At 39.8% G+C, this 21629-nt stretch overlaps 3 protein-coding genes across 3 annotated transcripts; 2 read left to right on the forward strand and 1 right to left on the reverse strand.

Annotated features, from left to right (window-relative positions):
- The first annotated feature begins 301 nt into the window (after window positions 1-301).
- Window positions 302-2747, forward strand: LOC309490839 (adenosine receptor A3-like). Its single transcript, XM_082160117.1, has 2 exons — window positions 302-1220; window positions 1803-2747. Exons 1-2 carry the CDS (start codon window positions 346-348, stop codon window positions 1843-1845), a joined length of 918 nt encoding a protein of 305 aa, XP_082016243.1. The 5' UTR covers window positions 302-345; the 3' UTR covers window positions 1846-2747.
- Window positions 2748-3215: 468 nt separating this feature from the next.
- LOC309490692 (adenosine receptor A3-like) lies at window positions 3216-5023 on the forward strand (the record flags this gene model as incomplete). The annotated part of the gene is made up of 2 exons (XM_082159898.1): window positions 3216-4090; window positions 4671-5023. 2 exons carry the CDS (start codon window positions 3216-3218, stop codon window positions 4711-4713), a joined length of 918 nt encoding a protein of 305 aa, XP_082016024.1. The 3' UTR covers window positions 4714-5023.
- A 9447-nt stretch (window positions 5024-14470) lies between these two features.
- LOC309490695 (uncharacterized protein) lies at window positions 14471-15410 on the reverse strand (the record flags this gene model as incomplete). The annotated part of the gene is made up of 1 exon (XM_082159908.1): window positions 14471-15410. The coding sequence occupies one exon, from the start codon at window positions 15408-15410 to the stop codon at window positions 14532-14534; it is 879 nt and encodes a 292-aa protein (XP_082016034.1). The 3' UTR covers window positions 14471-14531.
- Between the last annotated feature and the right edge of the window lie 6219 nt (window positions 15411-21629).

The raw sequence follows: 21629 nt of genomic DNA on the forward strand, positions 1-21629 counted from the left end.
AAGTCAGCTTCACACTCAACTTTTATTTAAAGTTAAAATCTTGTTTTTAATGCCCTAAGAACAATCAACACGTAAGTAAAAAAATTCCCTGGCTGTGGTCATAATTCATGGAAGAGTTCATATTGGCCCATAAATTGCTAACTATAAAAAATTAAAATGGATATGGAATGGAAATACTTTATTGTCCCTTTTGTGCGCTCATTTCTATATGCAGACAGTTAATTAAAACAGGCCCTGAAACTTCCACGAACCTTCCACGTGACGTGAGTCCCGGTGAGTCCTACTCTACACTTCATTTTAAAAACGCCCCACACGAGCGCCTGAGTTCAGTCGCTCTTATCACTCATGAATATTTCTCGGAGCAATGTGGGTCTTGGCACCGTGCTGCCTCTTACTAGTTTCGAGAACGTGCTTTTGTTTCTCTTCAATGTAATTCACGCCACCGCCATCATTTTCCTCAACGTGTCCGTGTTTCTCTCCATCATGATGAACAGATCCCTGCGCAGCGAGAACCGCTTCATGTACATGCTCAGCACGAGTCTCAGTGACTTCTGCTCGGGCGTCTCCTATTATTATGCTGGAGTTCTGGATGTACGAGATTATTATGGCTCCCCAACACGCACTTTCTATATCGTTCCCACTTTCCTGGGTCTGTCCTATATGGCGATTCTGGCCGCTCAGGCGGACCGGTACCACGCGGTCTCCGCGCCTTTCAAATACTCGCAGCGCATGACCCGAAACAGAACATTACTGGTGATCCTGGCCTACTGGCTTTATGCTTTTTTGATGGTGGCTGTTAATAATCTGGTGACTGCTGGGATCGCTGAAAAAGTGACGGGCTTTGGTACTTTTGTGGCGAACATTTTCACCGTCATTATCATGATTGGCTTGAACTTCAAGCTGTTTTTCATCGCCAGATTTCAGCTAGAACGCGAACCGGCGAGCGCGGAACGGGACACCAAGCGCGCGTCCGTTTACCTCATTATAATAGTGGCCATGTGTTTTCTGATCGCGTGGTTGCCATTGTTTCTTCATTCAACTGTGTGTACTTTTAGGGGGACTCCGTGCTATCTGTTTAAAAATAATGGCACAGACCCTATGCGCATTTTGTCCCGTCTCAATGCGATCATCACACCCGTGTTGTACATCAGGGGCTGTTCTGCACTCAGGAGCACTATATTCATTAAAGTCTGGAGAACACCATGCTGCAGGATCAAAGGGTAAATCCAATATCACACACATGCACAGGCACTTTCACACGGGACATCTGAAAATAAGGATAAACTGATCAAAACAAATCCATAAAACAACAGAAACAGAACTTGCAGTGTATTACCCGGAGTCCGGACATAATCCAGTGATATTACGGACATTTCCTTTAACCCTAAAACATAACACAATGAAGGGCAAAATACAGGGGAAAACCCTGTAAAAAAGAAATACGGAAAACTTAACATAGCCTAAATTAATATGCCCTATTTTTACGGATTTTTTGGTGTAGGCCTGTAAATAAGAAAAGTAATGGAATACTCTTTCTGTAGACATCAGGCTATATTAATGAAATCTGTATCCAGTAATGACAAATGAGTGGAAAAATCATGGAAATTCCAGGGTCAGAAGCTGTGGTGCTGATCTGCACTTTTCTTAGTCCATTTTTATTTAAAATGTAGCTTATTTTTGATGTACATGAAAGATAATATCACGCATAGCCTTATTTCCTTTGTGATTGAACCTTTCTACATAAGACTGTTTCACTCATATGTTTGGTGTATAATGGAAAAAGATCTCTTATCTCTTCTCAGAGTGAATCCACAGAATATAGAGAAAACTGAAGACGGGATGTAGCATTGATCTTGGAGATCACTTCCCACAAGCAAAAAGGCTTTATTCAATAAACATTTGTAAATCTAAAACACATTTATGAGCTGTTTCATGTCCGTGTCCTTTTTTCCCCGCTTGACATGTCTTGTATCTTGAAATAGTAGCATTATATTAGAGCAAATATATTATTGCCTAAGCATTTCAATTTGACTTTCGGCTAACTTGAAGGCAGATGAATTATATAAAGTGCCAGGATGACATTGTGTGTGTGAAATCTGTTTGTACTATAAGAGTGATTTGCATCCAGTTTCCTGTGAATCTATTTATGTATCCAAAGACAATTAAAAAAAATTTATCCTGTTTTTTTATTTTTATTATTATTATTCAAGATCACAAGTACTGAAGATGAAAAATAAAGAAAATGCTTTAACTAAGAATTGGTCACATATAGGAGACAGGCTGGAGTGAGTGTCTTGGTCAGCAGAGTAAATATGTTTTACATATTGTTTGTATGCCTCTCTCCAAAATATGGAGAGAGCACATTACAGTAAACAGTCATGTAAATCTCATAAGCTTGAAGAAGTCATTCAAATCATTTAATATGTAGAAGGATAAATATTGATTAATACCTTGATTATAAATCACTCATCACGAATCACTCAAAAGGATATTGAAGTGGCAGTGGTTTCCAGAATCCACCTCCTTCACTGTAATGCACATTACTTTTAATGCTTTTTTTGTTACATCAAGAAAGTAATCTGATTATGTAATGTACAATACTTGTAATTCGTTACTTGTTACATCAAAAAGTAATCTGATTATGTTATGCATTTTATTTGTATTGCTTTACTTGTTACATCAAAAAGGTAATCTGATTACGTTATGCATGTTACTTGTGATGTTTTACTTATTACGTAAAAAAGTAATCCGATTAAATAATGCACGTTACTTGTAATGCGTTACTTTATTTGTTTCATCAAGAAGTTAAAATCTTGTTTTTCATGCCCTGAGATCAATAAACACATAAGTAAAAAAATCCCTGGCTGAGGTCTTTTAAAAAAAAATTTATTTGAGTACCAGCAAATTATTGAAAATTAAGACAATTAATATTGCCCCATAAATTGTTAACTATAAAAAGGAAAAATAGATATGGAATGGAAAATAGGCTACTTTATTGTCCCTAATGTTATGTGCGCTCATTTCTATATGCACACAGTTAATTAAAACAGGCCCTGAAACTTCCACGAACCTGCCACGTGACGTGAGTCCCGGTGAGACCTACACTTCATTTTAAAAACGCCCCACACGAGCGTCTGAGTTCAGTCGCGCGCTGATCATTCATCAGCGATGTCTGAGCTCCATTACACCTGCGGTCACTGATATTCTTATCACTCATGAATATTTCTCAGAGCAATGTGGGTCTTGGCACCGTGCTGCCTCTTACTAGTTTCGAGAACGTGCTTTTGTTTCTCTTCAATGTATTTCACGCCACCGCCATCATTTTCCTCAACGTGCCCGTGTTTCTCTCCATCATGATGAACAGATCCCTGCGCAGCGAGAACCGCTTCATGTACATGCTCAGCACGAGTCTCAGTGACTTCTGCTCGGGCGTCTCCTATTACTATTCTGGAGTTCTGGATGTACGAGAATATAATGGCTCCCCGACAGGCACATTTTATATCGTTCCCACTTTCCTGGGTCTGTCCTATATGGCGATTCTGGCCGCTCAGGCGGACCGGTACCACGCGGTCTCCGCGCCTTTCAAATACTCGCAGCGCATGACCCGAAACAGAACATTACTGGTGATTCTGGCCTACTGGCTTTATGCTTTTTTGATGGTGGCTGTTAATAATCTGGTGACTGCTGGGGTCGCTGAAAAAGTGACGGGCTTTGGTACTTTTGTGGCGAACATTATCTCTGTCGTTATCATGATTGGCTTGAACTTCAAGCTGTTTTTCATCGCCAGATTTCAGCTAGAACGCGAACCGGCGAGCGCGGAACGGGACAACAAGCGCGCGTCCGTTTACCTCATTATAATAGTGGCCATGTGTTTTCTGATCGCGTGGTTGCCATTGTTTCTTCATTCAACTGTGTGTACTTTTAGGGGGACTCCGTGCTATCTGTTTAAAAATAATGGCACAGACCCTATGCGCATTTTGGCCCGTCTCAATGCGATCATCACACCCGTGTTGTACATCAGGGGCTGTTCTGCACTCAGGAGCACTATATTCATTAAAGTCTGGAGAACACCATGCTGCAGGATCAAAGGGTAAATCCAATATCACACACGTGCACAGGCACTTTCACACGGGACATCTGAAAATAAGGATAAACTGATTAAAACAAATCCATAAAACACAGGAACAGAACTGGCCAGTAATATAATCCAGTAATATTATATTACGGATATTTCCTTTAACCCTAAAACATAACACAATGAAGGGCAAAATACAGGGGAAAACCCTGTAAAAAAGAAATACGGAAAACAACAAATTAATATGCCCTATTTTTACGGATTTTTGGTGTAGGCCTGTAAATAAGAAAAGTAATGGAATACTCTTTCTGTAGACATCAGGCTATATTAATGAAATCTGTATCCAGTAATGACAAATGAGTGGAAAAATCATGGAAATTCCAGGGTCAGAAGCTGTGGTGCTGGTCTGCACTTTTGTTAGTCCATTAGATCCAGACTAACAAACATGATACACAGCAGTTCTGTATGTATTTTTTATTTAAAATGTAGCTTATGTTTGATGCACATGAAAGATAATATCACGCATAGCCTTATTTCCTTTGTTTCACTCATATGTTTGGTGTATAATGGAAAAAGATCTCTTATCTTTTCTCAGAGTGAATCCACAGAATATAGAGAAAGCTGAAGACGGGATGTAGCATCGATCTTCAAGATCACTTACCACAAGCAAACTGACTTTTAAAAAGGCTTTATTCAATAAACATTTGTAAATCTAAAACACAATGAGCTGTTTCATGTCCGTGTCCTTTTTTCCCCGCTTGACATGTCTTGTATCTTGAAATAGTAGCATTATATTAGAGCAAATATATTATTGCCTAAGCATTTCAATTTGACTTTCGATTAACTTGAAGGCAGATGAATTATATAAAGTGTCAGGATGACATTGTGTGTGTGAAATCTGTTGTACAAGCTATAAGAATCATTTGCATCCAGTTTCCTGTGAATCTATTTATGTATCCAAAGACAATTTCTTTATCCTGTTTTTTTTATTTATTCTTCAAGATCACAAGTACATTCCGTACATACAAGTTGCATCTTTAAAAAACAAACAACAGCAACAACAACAAAAATAGGTTCATGTTGACCTGCCAAGGTTTTGCAAAAAGATATGTGACATCCTGGGACACTTAAAAGAAAGGAGTCTGATAAAACATATACATTTTCCCTTTTGACCAGTAAGTAATATATTCCAGTGAAAATCAAATATAACTTCATGCCACTCCAACACTGTCTGCAGTTTATCAGAGATCCAGTAAAGAAAAATGCTCTTTCAGAAAAAAAGGTCCAAAAGCTGTCACTGGGACAGTACCCTTCAAAATGGTTCTAATATGTACCATTTGGGTACTAATATGTACACTTTTGGAACTAATATGTACACTTTTGGTACCAATGTGAACCTTTGAGCGACTAATATGCACTCTTTAGGTACAAAGGTGTACCTTTTGAAAAGGTACCGCCACAGTGACAGCTTTTGTACCTTTTTTTCTGAGAGAGTACGGGCAGCATAAGTAAAGAGATTAAACAATTTCTTATTTGAAGCACTCTTTATTATTATCATTAGCACCTAACAAACAGTAAAGTGGGCTGAGATCACATTGTGTATTAAATAAGTCTCATACAAATCTGTACAGGCTTTAATATGTAGCCTAAGTGCAGTGAACAAAGTCACCCTCTTCAACTTTGCACTTCAGACAATTTGGGTTAAACCTATGTGTGCGTAACGGGGTAATTTGGAGACGATGTAAAAGTTTGAACTGTAGCTCTTTAATTCTATTATAAATTTATATTGCCAGCACACTGCCAAATTCACTAACACTTTCGATGAAGACCATGCTTATAATGAATTATTACTATATAAATATATTTATGAAGACTCATTAAGACCTATACTGCATTATAAGAACAGGTATAGTTACATTTATATCATTTTTATAATTACTTATAAGTCATGCATTTGCTTATTTAATCTGCATGCTCATAATCCATTATACAGTGATTTATAAGTATTAATTAGTCAGTCTTATATGGTTCCATGAATGTATTTATAAAGATGCAACCTGCATTGTATTACATTATAGTGAATGTAATGACTTTTTAGTGATTCAGATTTATTTATTTCAAATAAGTGAATACACTGTTATTAGTAGCCATGTTTTGTTCTTATAAATACTTATTGTGAGTGATAATTGTCACAGGTCGTTGCAGGAAGGCAGACAAAGATGAAGAATAAATTTCCGATGCAAAGTTTAATAAGGGTAATATAAACAATACTTAGACAGGCAGGGCAACACACACTTAATGATACTAGACCGACCACAGATTGAATGTGAGGGATCAACAAAAATGAGTATAATTAATAGAACCCGGATGAAACAAATGAACTAATAATGGTGACAATAATAACTTCTATAAATGCATTATTGATGGCTTGATGTGCTCATTATACATTTTAATAGTTTATTATTAAAATAAGTCCCCTCCTTGAACTGCCACCTTACCGTGGTGGAGGGGTTTGAGTACCCGAACGACCCTAGGAGCTATGTTGTCTGGGGCTATATGCCCCTGGTAGGGTCTCCCAAGGCAAACAGGTCCTAGGTGACGGGTCAGACTAAGAGCGGTTCAAAAACCCTTTATGATGCCTATAAATTTGAGGACCGCAACGTCGCCCGGCATGGCGCAGCCGGGGCCCCACCCTGGAGCCAGGCCTGGGATTGGGGCTCGTATTCGAGCGCCTGGTGGTCGGGCCTCCCCCCATGGGGTCCGGCCGGGCTCAGCCCGAAGGAGCGACGTGGGGCCGCCCTCCCGTGGACCCACCACCTGCCGGAGGGACCGTAAGGGGCCGGTGCTTAGTGGATCGGGCAGCAGTCGAAGGCGGGGGCCTCGACAACCCGATCCCTGGACGCGGAATCTAGCTCTAGGGACATGGAACGTCACCTCTCTGGCGGGGAAGGAGCCTGAGATTGTGCGTGAGGTACAGAGATTCCCACTAGAGATAGTTGGGATCACCTCCACGCACGGCTTGGGCTCTGGAACCACACTCCTTGAGAGAGGATGGACTCTTCACCACTCTGGAGTTGCCCATGGTGAGAGGCGGCGGGCTGGTGTGGGTTTGCTTATAGCCCCCCAGCTCAGCCGCCATGTGTTGGAGTTCACCCCGGTGAACGAGAGGGTCGCTTCCCTGCGCCTTCGGGTCGGGATAGGTTTCTCACTGTCGTGTGCGCATATGGGCCAAACGGCAGTGTAGAGTACCCGGTCTTCTTGGAGACTCTGGGAGGGGTGCTGGAAAGGGCTCCGATTTTGAGACTCCGTCGTTCTACTGGGGGACTTCAACGCCCACGTGGGCAGCGACAGTGACACCTGGAGGGGCGTGATTGGGAGGAACGGCCCCCCTGATCTGAAACCGGGTGGTGTTCTATTATTGGACTTCTGTGCTAGTTACAGCTTGTCCATAACGAACACCATGTTCAAGCATAAGGGTGTTCATCAGTGCACATGGCACCAGGACACCCTAGGCCGGAGGTCGATGATCGACAGACTTCATCTGACCTCCGGCCGTATGTCTTGGACACTCGGGTGAAGAGAGGGGCGGAGCTGTCAACTGATCACCACCTGGTGGTGAGTTGGATCCGATGGCAGGGGAGGAAGCTGGACAGACTCGGCAGACCCAAACGTACTGTGAGGGTCTGTTGGGAACGTTTGGCCAAATCCCCTGTCAGAGAGATCTTCAACTTCCACCTCCGGCAGAGCTTCGACCAGATCCCGAGGGAGTCTGGAGATATTGAGTCCGAGTGGACCATGTTCTCCACCTCCATTGTCAACGCGGCCACTCGGAGCTGTGGCCGTAAGGTCTCCGGTGCCTGTCGAGGCGGCAATCCCCGAACTCGGTGGTGGACACCGGAAGTAAGGGATGCTGTAAAGCTGAAGAAGGAGTCCTATCAGGCCTGGCTGGCTTGTGGGACTCCTGAGGCAGCTGACGGGTACCGACAGGCCAAGTGGACTGCAGCCCGGGTGGTTGTGGAGGCAAAAAATCGGGCTTGGGAGGAGTTCGGTGAGTCCATGGAGAAGGACTACCGGTCGGCCTCGAAGAGATTCTGGCAAACCATCCGGCGCCTCAGGAGAGGGAAGCAGTGCCCTACCAATGCTGTTTACAGTGGAGGTGGGCGGCTGTTGACCTCGACTGGGGATGTCATCGGACGGTGGAAGGAATACTTTGAGGATCTCCTCAATCCCGCCGTCCCGTCTTCCATTGAGGAAGCAGAGGCTGAGGGCTCGGAGGTGGATTGGTCCATCACCCGGGCTGAAGTCACCGAGGTAGTCAAGAAACTCCTCGGTGGCAAGGCACCTGGGGTGGATGAGATCCGCCCCGAGTACCTCAAGTCTCTGGGTGTTGTGGGGCTGTCTTGGCTGACACGCCTCTGCAGCATTGCGTGGTGGTCGGGGACAGTACCTTTGGACTGGCTGATCGAGGTGGTGGTCCCTCTTTTTAAGAAGGGGGACCGGAGGGTGTGCTCCAACTATAGGGAGATCACACTTCTCAGCCTCCCCGGGAAAGTCTATGCCAGGGTACTGGAGAGGAGAATACGGCTGATAGTAGAACCTCGGATTCAGGAGGAACAGTGTGATTTTCGTCCCGGTCGTGGAACACTGGACCAGCTCTATACCCTCTCCAGGGTGCTGGAGGGTTCATGGGAGTTTGCCCAACCAATCCACATGTGCTTTTGTGGATTTGAAGAAGGCATTCGACTGTGTCCCTCGCAGCATCTTGTGGAGGGTGCTCTGGGACTATGAGGTTCGGGGCCCTTTGCTAAGGGCTATCCGGTCCCTGTACGACCGGAGCAGGAGCTTGGTTCGCATTGCCAGCAGTAAGTCAGACTTGTTCCCGGTGCATGTTGGACTCCGGCAGGGCTGCCCTTTGTCGCCGGTTCTGTTCATAATTTTTATGGACAGAATTTCTAGGCGCAGCCAGGGGCCGGAGGGTGTCAGGTTTGGGGATCTCTGCTCTTTGTGGATGATGTTGTCGTGCTGGCCCCATCAGACCAGGACCTTCAGCATGCACTGGGACAGTTTGCAGCCGAGTGTGAAGCGGCTGGGATGAGAATCAGCACCTCCAAATCCGAGGCCATGGTTCTCAGTCTGAAAAGGGTGGATTGCCCGCTTCAGGTTGGTGGAGAGTTCCTGCCTCAAGTAGAGGAGTTCAAGTATCTTGGGGTCTTGTTCACGAGTGAGGGAAGGATGGAACGGGAGATTGACAGACGGATCGGTGCAGCTTCTTCAGTAATGCGGTCGCTGTACGGGTCTGTCGTGGTGAAGAAGGAGCTGAGCCGCAAGGCGAAGCTCTCGATTTACCGGTCAATCTACGTTCCTACTCTCACCTATGGTCATGAGCTGTGGGTCATGACCGAAAGGACAAGATCCCGGATACAGGCAGCCGAAATGAGCTTTCTCCACAGGGTGGCTGGGCGATCCCTTAGAGATAGGGTGAGAAGCTCGGTCACTCGGGATGAGCTCAGAGTAGAGCCGCTGCTCCTCCACATCAAGAGGGGCCAGCTGAGGTGGCTCGGGCATCTTTTCCGGATGCCTCCTGGACGCCTTCCCGGGAAGGTTTTCCGGGCATGTCCCACCGGGAGGAGACCCCGGGGAAGACCTAGGACACGCTGGAAGGGACTATGTCTCCCGGCTGGCCTGGGAACACCTCGGTGTCCCCCCGGAAGAGCTGGAGGAAGTGTCTAGGGAGAGAGAAGTCTGGGCATCCCTGCTTAGACTGCTGCCCCCGCGACCCGGCCCCGGATAAGCGGAAGAAGATGGATGGATGGATGGATTATTAAAGTATAATGAAGACTAAAAATGTACTGTTTGATGTTATTTTTTAGTATTATTTTTAGTATTATTATGTATGCTGAGCAGAGAGCTGGGAGAGTTATATATTTTTGCTTAGAGGTATGTGTGCAATGCAACGTTCACTGAGCAGAGATGTTCCAATGATGATGATACTTCAAATTCGTACAGTTGGCATGCTCTTTACAAGGAAAGGAATGTTTTTCAACTGATGCAATGTTCCACAAATGTACACACTGAAGGGAAGTTTCTTAATATGAAAAGTGGATTGTACCATGTGTGAGGTATATGTTCCATTTTTAAACATAAGCAACATGTTTTTCTACCTTACAAGGAAGTTGTAAATCCCTCAGTGGTGTATATAAGCTCAATCCTTACAGTACTGGCTCAGAGAAACATAGAGACATGCCTGTTTCCCTCCAATGCTGATAAATGTATAAAATAATAAATAGAGATCTCTTGGCAAAATATCTGGTGTAGCTTCCGTGATTCAACAATAATGGGGAAAAGCATGATTTTCAAAACTACAATAATTTCAAACTGCTATAAGCAATACCATGGTTGAGGAGATATAGATTTTAACTAATCAAAATTACCATTCATGACCTCTAATGCAAACATTAGCCATTAAAGACATAACTGATAACTAATTGGTACAGCAAGTGTCTGGAACTATTTTATTTGTCATCATTTAGTGACAATCTGTAAGTTTGTGTAAGTTAAAGTGACAATCGTCTAAAAATTTTATTTTTATTTCGAAATGTGAAACATGGCCGTGTCAGAAATAAAGGGTCACAGACATTTTAAGATCAAAATTGAGAAGTGTTTCAAATCTTTTTCACTTACAAGTATTTATTTTAGATGGTACTAAATTGCACCTTTCTCAACATCCATAATATTCCTGTTCCTCCAAAACATGTTAACCACCACTCTGCATTTGCCTCAGATTATTTACTTCTTTCTGAAATCACACACAGGGGTTGGATGATGAAAATGAAACACATGGTTTTAGACCACAACAATCTATTAGTATGTTGTAGGGCCTCCTTTTGCAGCCAATACAGCATCAGTTCATCTTGGGAATGACAGATACAATCCTTCACAGTGGCCAGAGGGATTTTGAGCCGCTCCTCTTCCAGAACCGTGTCCAGGTCACTATGTGATGCTGGTGGAGGAAAACATCGCTCCTCCAAAATCCCCCAACTTTGCTCAAAAATATATAGATCTGGTGAATGTGCGGGCCTGGGAGATGTTCAACGTCACTTTCATGTTCATCAAACCATTCTGTCACCAGTCTTGCTGTGTGTATTGGTGTATTATCATGCTGATACACGGCCCCACCTTCAGGGTACAATGTTTGAACCATTAGATGCACACAGTCCTCCAGAATGGTTTGCTAGTCCATGGCAGAGACGCATCCATCAAGTACAGTAGAGAATGCCATGATATTGAAGCCCAAACCATCACTGATTCATCCCGCGCTTCCCTCTGGACAGCAACAGTCCGGGTTCAGCCTCTTTGGTTCTTCTCTACACCGTAACTCTCACGGATGTGAGAAAGAAAGCAAAGGTGAACTCATCAGAGAACAATACATGTTTCACATTGTTCAGATTTGCACTGTTGGCACCATTGAAACTGACATTTGGCATTGGCATGAGTGACCAAAGGTTTGGCTATAGCAGCTCGACCATGAATATTGACTTTGTGAAACTCGAACGAACAGTTTTGGTGGAAACAGGAGAGTGGAGGTGTGTATTTAATTCAGTTATGGTTTTATGTTTTTTGGATACAGTCTGGGTAACATCCCTATCAGCTTCCTCTTGTTTCGTCAGTTACTCCTGTTGGATGTGGTTCTTCCTACATGGTGGTTTGCCAACTTTACCCTGTATAGCATAGCTCTCAACACACCACAAAGACTGTTCTGGTCACAGATGAGCCAGCGAGACGCACAGTCGCACACCAACAATATGTCCTCTTTTTACCTCTTATGTGTCTCCCGTTGTGTTGTGTGTGATATATTGAATGTGCAGCTGTGCGATTGCTCTGCTAATTCAACCTTCACACTCGGCTCTTACTGATGTAATGTAAAATCAGAGAAGATTGGACACCAGGCCTATACAAGCGTGAATCCTCCAACACAGTATTGGCCAGTGTTTCAGTTTCATTGTCCAACCCCTGTATTTAAATATAACTCACTATTAAAAATGTAAAAAATCCCCCACAAAATGTGTGCAATGTTTCCAAAATGCACTTGTTAGTATATTAAGTAAATAAGTACACATGAGTGGCTTTGTGTATTAGCATAGCCCATCAATATACTCAAAAGTAGTTCCTGCTTTCAAATTCATGTGTTTTTGTCCACTTTAACTCCATGACTGTGTTCTGGGTCATTCATTAGCTCAGCTGCTGCAATTACCACGATCATCATCATCACAGTCATAATAAGTCCCCAATAGATTCCCTATGAACTTTAAAAACAGAGCGATGTTATGATCAGTCACTGTGCATTTGCTCTGCCTGGTTAACCATAGTAATGATAAAGATGCTTTTATGTCCCTTGATAATGTGTTAAACAAAAGTCACCTTCCCAGGTGTTTATTTATGTCCCAAAACACCCAGGTAAAAATAAATGCTTCTGACAGGATCCCGACTTTGTGTGTGTGTATTTTGACATGTTTATTCGTCGATTGACAATCCTAACAGCTTTACGGCCACACAGGACTCAGCTGTAGGTATAATTAAGCGGCTAATTATCCAATCTCTTATGAATGGGTGAAGGGGAAATCAAGTGCACTGAATAGATAGCAAGGTGGAAAACAGGTGGCAGAAAACACTCCCCCCTACGAGAATAAGAACATCACTTTATGTTAAGCACGGGTGATTGCTTTTTTCGTATTTTCATGGGTGTACGCCAGAAAAAGTCTAAAAACAACAATGGAGATGATTGAATGTTTGTGTGTTTGCTAACAGCTTTTCAAAGCTTTTGTGTGTTTCATATGTGATGTTTGCCATGTAAATATCCCAAGAATGCAAATGGACTGTAAAAAAAGGAGACAGGTGGTGGGCCTTTTTTGTTTGTTTTGAAAAATAAGGTTAAAGTGCCCACCGAAAACATATGTTAAATATTGAAAATTAACCATATAGTAGCCTACCTCTAACACATTTAGCTACAAAAAAATTCTTAAATAATATTAATATTTCATCCAAATAAAAAATGAATCAAATCCAAACATAGTTTTTTAATAATTTAAGCTTCGTGACTGGTCGATGTGATTCAAGAACGGGATTTGAAAAACGGTTCAGGCCTACTAGCTCTCATCGTTGTTTTTCTATCAAATTCATTTTAGTTAACCTTTACTTTAATGACCAATAATATCACTAATATATTGTTTTCATAAAACGGTAATATAGTTTGTCGTGATATAAACATTACCTCAGAAATTTCGCGCTGTCCCTGTCATCTCCTCGTTCTTCAGAATTTTCCCATAGCCTATGGTTTATATTTACACGGAATCATCTGATTAAATGACAAAATACTTTATTTAACTGGCCAATTAGATATCAATCATATATAATAAATATACACGTTAGTCTTAAGTTTGTTAACATTTTCTCTGTAGGAGCCTTTTATGATCATTAAAACATTCACTGATAGCCTAAAAATCACACAATGAAAAAGACCTACACATTGTAGCCTACACAATATTGTTCATTTTTATTAATTTTCTTTCTTTAAAGTCAAGATGACTGGAATAAACTTTGAAACATTCAAGTCATGATATGATGTATGAACCACAAGGCCATGTGGAATTTATTGATAAATAATTCTGATAGCAGTAAGTTAAACATTTTTCAGGACAATTAAATCTAGCAAAGATGCATGTAAAATAGCCCATTTTTTTTATTTCTACCTCATGAATATTGCATGTTCATGCCACGAGGAGAAGGAGGCATAACAAATATTCAAGGAATATTGATAAAGTTATTGACAATTTCAAGTTTTCCACAAACAGCCGCACCCACATCCCTGCCAGCATCTGTGATATTTGAGATATCTTGTGATGTTACAAATGTGACTTTTTTGGTTTTCAGAAACCAGATAACAGCTAGAAGCAAATGTAAAGTGAGTTTTGATTTTCACGTGGCACTTGTAAGATCACATCTTGAAGACAACTGCTTCATTCACTGACAGAGGGTTCACACTGAGAAAAAAAAGGGGGAAAAAAGCTTTAAAGGCCAAAGTGCTTCAAAGATATTCAGTGTCCTTTTAATGTGTGACAAAAGCCTGCATGTATGCCTAACTAGTCACAGCTCTACCAGAAAGGCAATATTAATATTGTTAATATTTATAAATGTTATAGACATTTAATATAGGCTATAGAATACTTAAAATGATCAATTCATGAAAGCACTTTTGGAAAATATAGCCATGTATAAAATACATCATTTTAATAATAAGAAATAAACATTTGACAATTAGCCTATGTTTGTTTTGAATTAAAAAAAATAAACCACCAATACGTGAGTTTATTCAAAAATAATGTCTCAGAGATGGTCTGGTTATAATTACATTCATATTTTACCAGTGTGTGCAAGATATACGGAGAGAACTTGGGAGAGTTTACCCTTTTCTCTTGCAGCATGCTGTTCTCCAGACTTTACTTAGTAGGGTGCTCCTTAGTGCAGAACAGCCCCTGATATACAATAAGGGAGTCAGAACTGCATTCACCCGGGGCAGAATGCGCAGAGGGTCTGAACCCTCATTTCTGAACGCGTAGCACGTAGACCCCGCGAAGTTACAAACAATAACATGAAGAAAAATTGGCAACCATGCGATCAAAAAACATACAGCCACTATTATAATGAGGTAAACGGACGCGCGCTTGCTGTCCCGTTCCGCGCTCGCCGGTTCGCGTTCTAGCTGAAATCTGGCGATGAAAAACAGCTTGATGTTCAAGCCAATCATGATAATGACGGTGAAAATGTTCGCCACAAAAGTACCAAAACTCGTCACTCTCCTAGCGACCCCAACAGTCACCAGATTATTAACAGCCACAATCAAAAAAGCATAAAGCCAGTAGGCCAGGATTACCAGTAATGTTCTGTTTCGGGTCATGCGCTGCGAGTATTTGAAAGGCGCGGAGACCGCGTGGTACCGGTCCGCCTGAGCGGCCAGAATCGCCATATAGGACAGACCCAGGAAAGTGGGAACGATATAGAAAGTGCGTGTTGGGGATTCATAATAATCTCGTACATCCAGAACTCCAGCATAATAATAGGAGACGCCCGAGCAGAAGTCACTGAGACTCGTGCTGAGCATGTACATGAAGCGGTTCTCGCTGCGCAGGGATCTGTTCATCATGATGGAGAGAAACACGGACACGTTGAGAAAAATGATGGCGGTGGCGAGAATTACATTGAAGAGAAACAAAAGCACGTTCTCGAAACTAGTAAGAGGCAGCACGGTGCCAAGACCCACATTGCTCCGAGAAATATTCATGAGTGATAAGAGTATTTGTAAATACAGCTATAAGAGAAAGAATAGAGCCATTGCAACGCTGACAAGTAGGCCTAACGAATGCATGAGGGTGCACATGAGTGCACGCTTTTAAAAGCGCAAGAGCGAAGGTGGTCTCATTTGGTCTCTCCTAGGACAGATGATCATCATAACAAAATGCTAATAAGATTTTACTTTAAAATGTTAATTGGAGTGTAAGATCCGATGATAAGAACTTCTTGTAGCATGCTGAATGACATGCATCTAAAATGCACTTGTGTTTTTCTCAAATCTAAAACTTTCAATTCTCTCTGAAAGAGATCTGATGGCCTTGCATAGATGTGTCAACATTTTTATTCATATGCAACATTCATATAGTGTGCTTAGGTAATGTCCCGCAGCAATAATAACCCTAATGTTGGTAGCAGTTTACATTTTGCTACAACTTTATCCGGAAGTATGCAATTTGAAGTATGCAAAATATCCACCATCTTTGCTCAATTCTGCTGTTTTGTTTTGAGCCAATCATCTGAACCTAAATGCTATTACTAATCACTCTAGGACAGGGGTAGTCAAACAACAGCTACCAGTTAATCAAAGTGCTAAGGATTAATTTAAAGGTGCGTTGGAGAAGGGATGGAATTGAAGTCAAAGGCCGACTGCATCACAGCGGCATGACGAAGGCTGTCCCAATACGAAGGATCCTTCAAATACGGCCTCAAAATGCGTCTTTCGTTTCTTGGGCAATAAAGGAAACAACAGATGGATCCTTCGCAGCCTTGCCTTGCAGAATTCATTGCGTGCTGGTGATGACAGGATTTTTGGAGAGAAATTGCTGGATTACCCTTTTAAATGTGAGTATTGGGTTTTAAAGCAACACCATGTAGTTTTTCAACCTTCATAATATATTTCCAAGACCCTTGTGATGGTACATCGACTTACAATAGGTTGAATGACACGTCTGCCATAGCCTGACGGGGTCTGTATCGCTTTTACTGGCACTACTATGGAAGTAGAATAATGTCAAATGTTTTTGAAATAAAAAGCCTGTTGAATTGCACTACTTGAAAAAAAAATAGGCATTGCATTAACCATGCTTGCATTTTAATGCATTGTATTTTTAGTGCTTACATTTTTATGGGCTGAAATTCAACATGGTTGAATATTTAAGCTGTGAATATTTCAATTAAAAACATTTCAAACACCTTTTCATTATTAAAAATTCAATAATCCATATTCACCTTTCATATTTCACTTCCAAAATATTCAAACTGTTTAAAAATACAACCAATAATATTCAACAGGCAATTTTCGGTCCATTTTATTTCGCTTTGCAAATTCGCTTCCACAAATTCAGTGGTTCAAATTCGACAGTAAATTCAACATTGACGTCCAGGAACTGCAGGAAAAGCAGTAGATTGCCGAGCATACTCTCCATCTGCTGTTAGTCGACATCACCATCAGATGGTGCAAAAGCGCTTGTTGCTGACGAAGACATTCATTCATAAAATGAAAATGATTATCTGTGTCAGTATATGCGGAAAATATGATAAACACACAAAAGCTGTGTTTATGTTTCATTCAATAACTTCATTGTTACTTTCCCTGTGTATTCTACATGTCATCAGCTTTCTCTACCATGAACAGGATTATAATCGGTTTCCCTCAATACCTCATACTCAAGGATTCTCCTTCCGTTGATACAGTGATATGAAAGACCAATCTTGCACCTTATTAGGGAAGTAGGCTGTAGGCTATTATATAGGCTACAGGCAAGAAGATGGACTCAGAATATGAACTTAACGCGCAAAGTTTCATGCTGAGCGTTTCGTGATATACTGGCATAAAATCAACACATACATACATATAGTATGCATACGTATATTGCATTAGCTTAAACTGTCACAGCACTTGCATATTGTCCTCCTATTGTTAGTTTAACTGTAAATCGCTTTGGATAAAAGCGTCTGCTAAATGACAATGTAAAAATTGGCTTGACATTGGACATTAGCACATTTAGGGACCGTCTCTAAAGTTGCATACAACATTGGCATACACGTTTCTAACTTCAATAGCAAACTTAAATTTATTTGAATAAATATTAAAAATCCAAAGGGTGCGCATTATGCCTGACACTAAATGAACACTTTACAGTTGGTTTTATGACTGTAAGTCGTTCTATTCAAATGCTATCGGAGTTAGAAACGTGTATACCAAAGTCGTATACACTTTAGAGACGGTCCCTAAATGTGCGAATGTCCAACATCAAGCCATCTGTATGCCAGTCTATCACTGGGAAACGCTCAGCATTAAGCTTTGCGCGTTATTCTGAGTCCATCTGCTTGCCTGCGATTTTGGTCTTTTACATCACTGTAGTCCATTAAGCTACGTTAAGCGTTGTGTCCAGCAGGGGAATCCTTAAGTATTGAGGGAAACCCTAATAGCCTGCATGCAGCACATCGCCACAATATAAAGTTAAGGCAACTAAACAACCAAGAGAAATATATGAAGAGTTCAGATGCAAAAGCCTCTAAATGCCATTTGAAATTTTCTTATAGAATGATCATTTTTATCAAGCTTGTATATTTAAGTTCAGTAATTTCACTTAAATGATAATTAATAGATAATCTTCATTGCCATTTAAGTGAAATGATTGATTTTAAGTATACGAGCTTGATAAAAATGATCATTCTATACGAAAATTTCACATGGCATTTAGAGGCTTTTGCATCTGAACTCTTCATATGTCAACCTCAAAAATTTAACCTTGGATCTGTATATCCGCATCGGGGAATAACATTATAATCTCGTTCACGGTAGAGAAAGATGCATGTAGGCTACACAGGAAAAGTAACCGTGAAGACACTGAATTTAACATAAAACAGCCGTCATAATAATCACAAATACACTTACATTGCTGTAAATGAGTTTTATGAATGAATGACTTGTTCTAACTTGCTGGTCTTCAACACGCGCTTTTGCACCATCTGCTGGTGAGGTAGACTAACAGCAGATGGAGAGTATGCTCGGCAATCTACTGCTTTTCCTGCAGTTCCTGGACGTCAACGTTGAATTTACTGTCGAATTTGAACCACTGAATTTGTGGAAGCGAATTTTTTTTTTTTTTTTTTTTTTTTTTATTAATGCCAAAATGAAGATGTAACAAGTACATAACAGGAACAATAATAATAATAAAAAAACATAGATCACAAAAAAATAAATAAAAACAAAATAAAGTGCCAGAGGAAAGAAAAAAAAAAAAATTATACAAGATTAAACATAGAAAGCAATCTTTGACTTTTCAAAGACTTTTTGTTTTTTATGCCCATCAAAGACAAAACATAGGAATTATAGTCTACTAGAAAAATAGACAGTAACGGGATCTTACCCAAAAATTTGCATTTGTGAATAAAAAATTTACCAAGAATCATAAACAAATTAATAACGTATTGAATTTGAGAATTTGGATTATGATAAAGAAAAATAATACTAAAGGTGTTAATACATATTTTGACATTTGTTTTCTCTGAGAGATAGGTACATAACTCATTCCAAAAAGCTTTAACACAAACACATTCACAAAAAATATGTACAATTGTCTCTTCAGCATCACAGAAAGTGCATTTATCTTCTAGGTTTTGGATATACTTATTGAGTACACTATTACAGGGGTAACATCTATGTAATATTTTAAATGTAATTTCTTTTATCTTGTTTGTTAACAAATATTTGTGTGGAAGAGACCATACCACTCTCCAATTAATATTGTATAACGCCATCCACTTGAAAGATGATACTGGCATAGATTTTCTGTTCATAAGATTACGAACAAACTGGTTATTGAACTTGTCATCAGTAATCAAAATCCCTTCAATTGAAATAGAAGTGTTATATAAAGATATAGGACTATAAGTGTGCTCTCCTTTCAAAAGAGTTTTTATACCACTAGGAATGGCATTGAATACAATATTATATTCCTTTAACGAAGCCCCAAAACCAAATTTTCTGGAGAATTCTGGAAATGAATAAAACTGACCATTGTCATCCATCAGCTGAATAACAGTATGTATGTTGTTTAAATACCATCTCTCAAAAAACAATGATTTATTTCTGTAAATAATATTCTGATTATTCCAAATAAAACAACGGTGAGGTGAAAAATTATGTTTGTAAACCAGTAACCATGATAATAAAACCTGTTGGTGAAATTTTGCTAATTTAATGGGTAGTTTACCAAGTGAGAAGGGGCACTGTAACAAAAATTCAATACCTCCAATTTTCTTAAAAACAAAATTAGGAAATACATTCCATATAGAGTCTGCTTTTTTAACAAATCTTTTTAACCAATTTACTTTTAACACATGGTTAAATAGGGTAAAGTCAACAACTCCAAGACCTCCATCACTAATCCTATTTTTTAGAACCTCCTTTTTAATTTTGTGTGATTTATTTTTCCATATGAAATTATATAATAATTTATCTAATAAGGAACATAATGACTTGGGACAATCCATTACAGAAAAGAGATAAGAAACTCTAGATAGACCCTCTGCCTTTGATAATAAAACTCGACCAGTATGAGACAAATCTCTTGCCAACCAAGAATTGAATTTCTTTTTAATTACATCTCTAATAAGGTTTAAATTAATTTCTGTTATAACCATATTTGAATTCAATGATACTTTTACTCCCAAATAATTAACTACATCTTTAATTTGAATTCCACAGATCGCTGTTTTATCATTATTTTTTAAGGATAATATTTCACATTTTGAAATGTTGAGAGAGAGGCCAGAGATCTGAGAAAATTCTTGAATGGTCTCCAATGCTTTAGGAACTTCCAATTGATCTTTTAGGAAAACTGTGGTGTCGTCTGCAAATTGGGAAATTTTTATTTCTTTATCATGAATTTTAATACCTTTAATCATATTATTCTGCTTGACCATTACATTTAAAACCTGAGTAACTATCAAGAAAAGAAAGGGTGAGATAGGGCAACCCTGTCTTATTCCTCTGTGAATAGGAAATTTAGGTGTTGTTCCAGAAAAAAGTTTAACACAACTACTTCCTCTTACATATAATGTTTTTACTGCATGGGTAAAATAGTTATTAAAGTCAAAGAATTGTAATACACTAAAAATGAAATTATGGCTAACTGTATCGAAGGCTTTTTGGAAGTCTAAAAACATAATTAGAGCAGGATCCAAAACCAAATCACGATAATCAATCAAATCAAGAACTAACCTTACATTGTTTGATATGTGACGTCCCTTCATAAATCCTGACTGGCACTCATCAATCAAATCATTCAGGCCATATTTTAGTCGTTTTGCCAGAACAGATGCCAAAATTTTATAGTCGTTATTTAATAATGTGATTGGGCGCCAGTTATCAATCAAAAGAGTGTCTTTATGGGATTTTGGTACTAGGGTTATAACACCCTCTCTCATTGATGGAGGAAGGCATCCATTTACAAATGACTCTTCATACACTGCCAATAAAAATTTAGATAAAGGGACACAAAAAGTTTTATATAGCTCTGAAGTCAACCCATCACTCCCTGGAGATTTGTTATTTTTCAAGTTATTAATCCCTTCTTTAACTTCTTCCAATGATATATTTTTTGAACATATAGAATTAAAATCATTACTAACAGTTTTTATTGAGGTAATAGAATTTAGAATAGGATAGGGGTCAATAACATTAACATCCTTTTCATACAATTTACCAAAAAAATGTGTTATATGGGATGAGATAAGAGTTGTATCCTCACAGACAGCACCATCAATTTTCATTTTTCTAATAGCATTTACCTCCACCCTTCTTTTTTCAAGACTAAAGAAATATTTACTGTTTTTTTCTCCCATCTCTAACCACTTCTTTCTTGACCTAATAAAGGCCCCCTTGGCTTTTTCTTCATATATTTTGTTAAGTTTATTTTGGAGTTCATTCAAAGTGGCCTGATCCTCGACAGTTAAAGTGGCTTTCTCCATTAAATTAGTAATTTCAGCTGAAATTTCAATTAAGTCTGCCCTTCTTTTAATAGCTATTTTTTTACCATAGGTCCTAACAGCACACCCTATTTCAAATTTCAAATGTTCCCATTGTTTACCAAATTCACCATTATTAATTGCAGAGTTCCAGTGATTTTGGATGAGTCTTTCTATAATGGATTTCAAGTCTTCAAAATTTAGCAATGAATTATTGAGCTTCCAGTATCCT

This window comes from Leuciscus leuciscus (genome assembly GCF_965113295.1).
Source record: "Leuciscus leuciscus genome assembly, chromosome: 25".
Classification (NCBI taxonomy): domain Eukaryota; kingdom Metazoa; phylum Chordata; class Actinopteri; order Cypriniformes; family Leuciscidae; genus Leuciscus; species Leuciscus leuciscus.